Below are 3,486 nucleotides of genomic sequence, written 5' to 3'. Positions count from 1 at the left end.
GAAGAGCAAGACCACCTGATTATGAGTAATTACACTTCATTCTGGAAATGAATTTTCTGGTTTGGGAAAGACTATTGTACATGGAAACATCTGTTCAGCTGCTATACCTAATGTACACCAGGCAGAAAGGCAAATACGGCCATGCTCAGGCAGGGCACGTTTACCAGTGCCTGGAAATACCAACTCCAGCCATCAGATGGAATATATTAATTCACTCCATGGGTAGTTTTCACCCTTTAAGCTCAAAAGTACAGGGCAGCAAACACAGAATTGGTAGGAGCTACTTACGGCCAGAGCACAACGCAGAGCCCAGATACAGAACCCAGACTCACAACTTCTAGAAGGTACCACGTAACCCATCTGCAGATTTCTCAATTCCTTTCTCTTCACAGCCCATTTCAAACCCTACATGGTTCAAGTGCTTTCCTTCTCCCCACCACCTTTGGATTACCTCCCTAATTGCCTTTGGGGGCTGAAATAAGAAACACTTTTACATATGGAAATTGGTCTCCTGTCTCCACCCACTCCGTCCAGCCAGGCATTGCAGAGCTATCAGCATGACACACTGAAGAAACCACCACACGCACTATGGTCCTCCGCCTCCCCGCACACCTCTCCCCATTCTGAATATAAGAGGCGCACTCAAAAACGAGCTTCAAGTTTCTGCAACTTAAACTGAGTAAAAGATTTTCAGCTGACAAGCTCTGCAAGTGCGCAGTGCTGCTGGTACTAACCCAGCACCAGCCCTCTCCTGAGCAGACAGTTGCTCAAGTCAAAGCGCGTGCTGGCTTTGCAAGGCTGCGCCTCACACGAGCTCCTGTCATTTCTGACTTACAATACGAACCGACAGCACGTTAACCCACCTCTCCATCCATCCAGATCTAGTAGACTTTAAAAAATCCAACAACCCAAACCCACATCAAAGCATATCTCTCCAAATAAAAGACAACCCTTGTAGCAGTGTGACAAGCAACTCATCTGGTAAAGGACATCACCTCTCCTATCCCAGACACGTCAGCTGTGCACACCGCTTCACATACAGCACGAGGTACAGCAGGCAGTGCAGAGACAACACCTCCAGCCCCGCTGGCCATCCCCAGTACCTCCAGTCTGGCTCTTGACCCAGGTACCTTGCAGGTAACTTCAGCTCAGAGCCACAAACATGGTTTTCTCAGGAAGGACAGAACAGATTTTGCAGTTCTTTTTAAAAAGAAGCAAGATGGGGTGATGGGCTTTAGAACAAGGGGTTTTTGTGGCGCTCCATCTCCTCAGGCCTGTGCCACTGAACACACAAATCGTGTCGACCCGGGGAAAGGAAGTGGAGGTAAAAATAGCGACAAGGAAACTTGTGATTCAAACTGCTGCTTTCAGTTGTGACTAGAAGAACTTCTCTGTTGAAAAAGTTTAAGCAGAAAAATGGCTTCAGCTATGGACAGATTATTCTTTGAACATCTAAGACATCAGATACAGGCATTGCCTGGTACCAATTTCATCAAGCCTGCCTTGCCCAGATTTTCAGGTCTTTTGTAAAGCTCCCATGTAAAACAGAATTGAGAGGCACTAGAGGTTAGTTTATGAGAGCAAAACATTATTTGCTCACAAACAGTCGGGATATCAGACTTTGAAGAAGTACAGTGGTTTCTGGTTTTGATACTTAAGTCGTTTACCACGTGATGCAGATTTTTCACAGTTGAAGCAGCAGTGTATTTAGTTAGCAGGGTGTTCTCAGGAACTCAGAGCTAACACCGCACAACGTACTGGCAAGCAACTTCTCTGAATGTGGGCTTTCTGAAGTTTCACTTCAAGAGAAAGGCAGAAGTCCTGCGCAAGCACGACACTATAGTGCAGGATTAAACTATTGCTCCAAACTCTGTGGTGAGAGCTGGAGTTTTGTACCCTGGGAATTTTGCACACCCTTTGAAGTTTTTAAAATCAAACCCAAATTCCTCAGGCAACTCAAAATACCAGACCGAGGTGCACCTTTCTAATAGAGAAATTCTCAAAACTTCCCACAATTGAGCCATGGAATTTTCTTTCTTGAAATCTTGAGCCTGCAGACTGCTAACACAAGACCTCTGTTACCATCACCGCACCATTTGTTCTGAATCCCATTTTATCTTTAAGCTTCCAATGTTGTCACTGAGCGCATCCAGTCTCAGCACAAAATCCTGCAGCACAATGGCTGAAAGTGGGAGCTGAATGAAGTATCAGTTGAGTTGAAGCGCATCTTTCTTTGTGAGGACTTAATTAAGCTGCCTCTATTTTTACCCTTTTCAAAGGGACACTCCAATTTGCTGCATCAGAGTTCAGGACATTGTGGAATCACCTAGCTGAGGCCTCCCGCAGCTCCGGGGTGCCCTGGCAGATGGGTATCTGCCTGACCTCAGGGGGAATGAACATCTTCTGGATGTTCCAATGTGCCTTATGTAAAGGCAGTTCCTCCTGAAACTAAAGACAAATGCTTGTGAAATATGCAAACACGAAGATTCCTCTTTTCACTGGAAGTTTTTCTTTTTTTTTAGCTGGGTCTATTCAGCCTGCAAATATTTGTAGGGCATGAAGGAGAGTTGCTTGCTGACAGTGCAATGTTGAAGAAACGCATTTGCCGCCTATTGCGGGAGCTGCTTTGCAAGGGCTGAAATTCTGTATTTGCTGAACGAAACAAGGAATACCGTGCTGTCTGTGCTGGTGCCAAGCACAGGCTTAAGGGGTAAAGCAATAGGTAAAAACAACCTGTGTGGGACAAACCAATCGCTCTGGGAGCGCAGGCTGTGCCAAGCGCTTCGTCCCACCCGGCAAAGGTGAGAGAACAGGCTGATCCTCAGTGTCTCCGGCCCAAACCTCACAAGTGGGTAAGGTGGCCAGAGAGAGTCACAGATAATGGTGTTTATTATTCTCTTTGCTAGGCATAGCTTTTAGGCCTAGATTTGAACACACAGAAAATAATCCTGCACTTCCTTAGACGCTGGCTAGATGACTCACAATTCCCCCCACCCCCAATCTCTAAAGCTGAAGAGTCAACATAGTAGTTTCAGCATTAAAATGAGATCATACACATTATTTCCTTTGGGGTTAATGTCTTAGTTTTATGCCTTTCAAAAAAAGAATTTTTACAAAAAACCCCAACAAACAAGCCAAGGACACTCAGAGCTTACCAACCAATCACAGAGTATATTCTTTTCGTTAATGCAGTGGTGACTAAGCACAATAGTCTTTGTCATGCAAGAACATTGTTTTCCCAAACCCCGGACTCTGGTTGGCTTACCCAAATCCTCCAGTGCTGGCTGCTGCTGTACCCTCGCCGAACACTTTGCCTCCCGTTGAGCCCAGAGGGCTTGAAAAGGTTGGGGCTGAACCGAATGCTGGCACCCCTCCGAACCCAGGGGATCCCCCGAAAGTGGGAGGGCTGCCAAACACTGGAGCAGCACCGAAGCCACCTGAGCAAAACAGAGGCAAAAAAAAAAAAAAAAGGGAAAAAAAAAACCA

General features: G+C 46.0%; 1 protein-coding gene across 1 annotated transcript in view; it reads right to left on the bottom strand.

Moving 5' to 3' along the window:
• The window catches only part of NUP214 (nucleoporin 214kDa), a gene marked incomplete at its 5' end in the record, with an annotated part of 41,444 nt that overhangs the window by 2,138 nt on the left and 35,820 nt on the right, over window positions 1–3,486 (bottom strand). Inside the window, one exon of the mRNA XM_010137581.1 lies at window positions 3,266–3,437. Within this exon, the coding sequence (XP_010135883.1) occupies window positions 3,266–3,437 (172 nt within the window). The remainder of the gene's footprint in view (window positions 1–3,265; window positions 3,438–3,486) is intronic.

The sequence above is a fragment of the Buceros rhinoceros genome, unplaced genomic scaffold (assembly GCF_000710305.1).
Source record: "Buceros rhinoceros silvestris isolate BGI_N320 unplaced genomic scaffold, ASM71030v1 scaffold14436, whole genome shotgun sequence".
NCBI classification, from domain to species: Eukaryota; Metazoa; Chordata; class Aves; order Bucerotiformes; family Bucerotidae; genus Buceros; species Buceros rhinoceros.
This window is presented reverse-complemented; position numbering and strand designations above follow the sequence as displayed.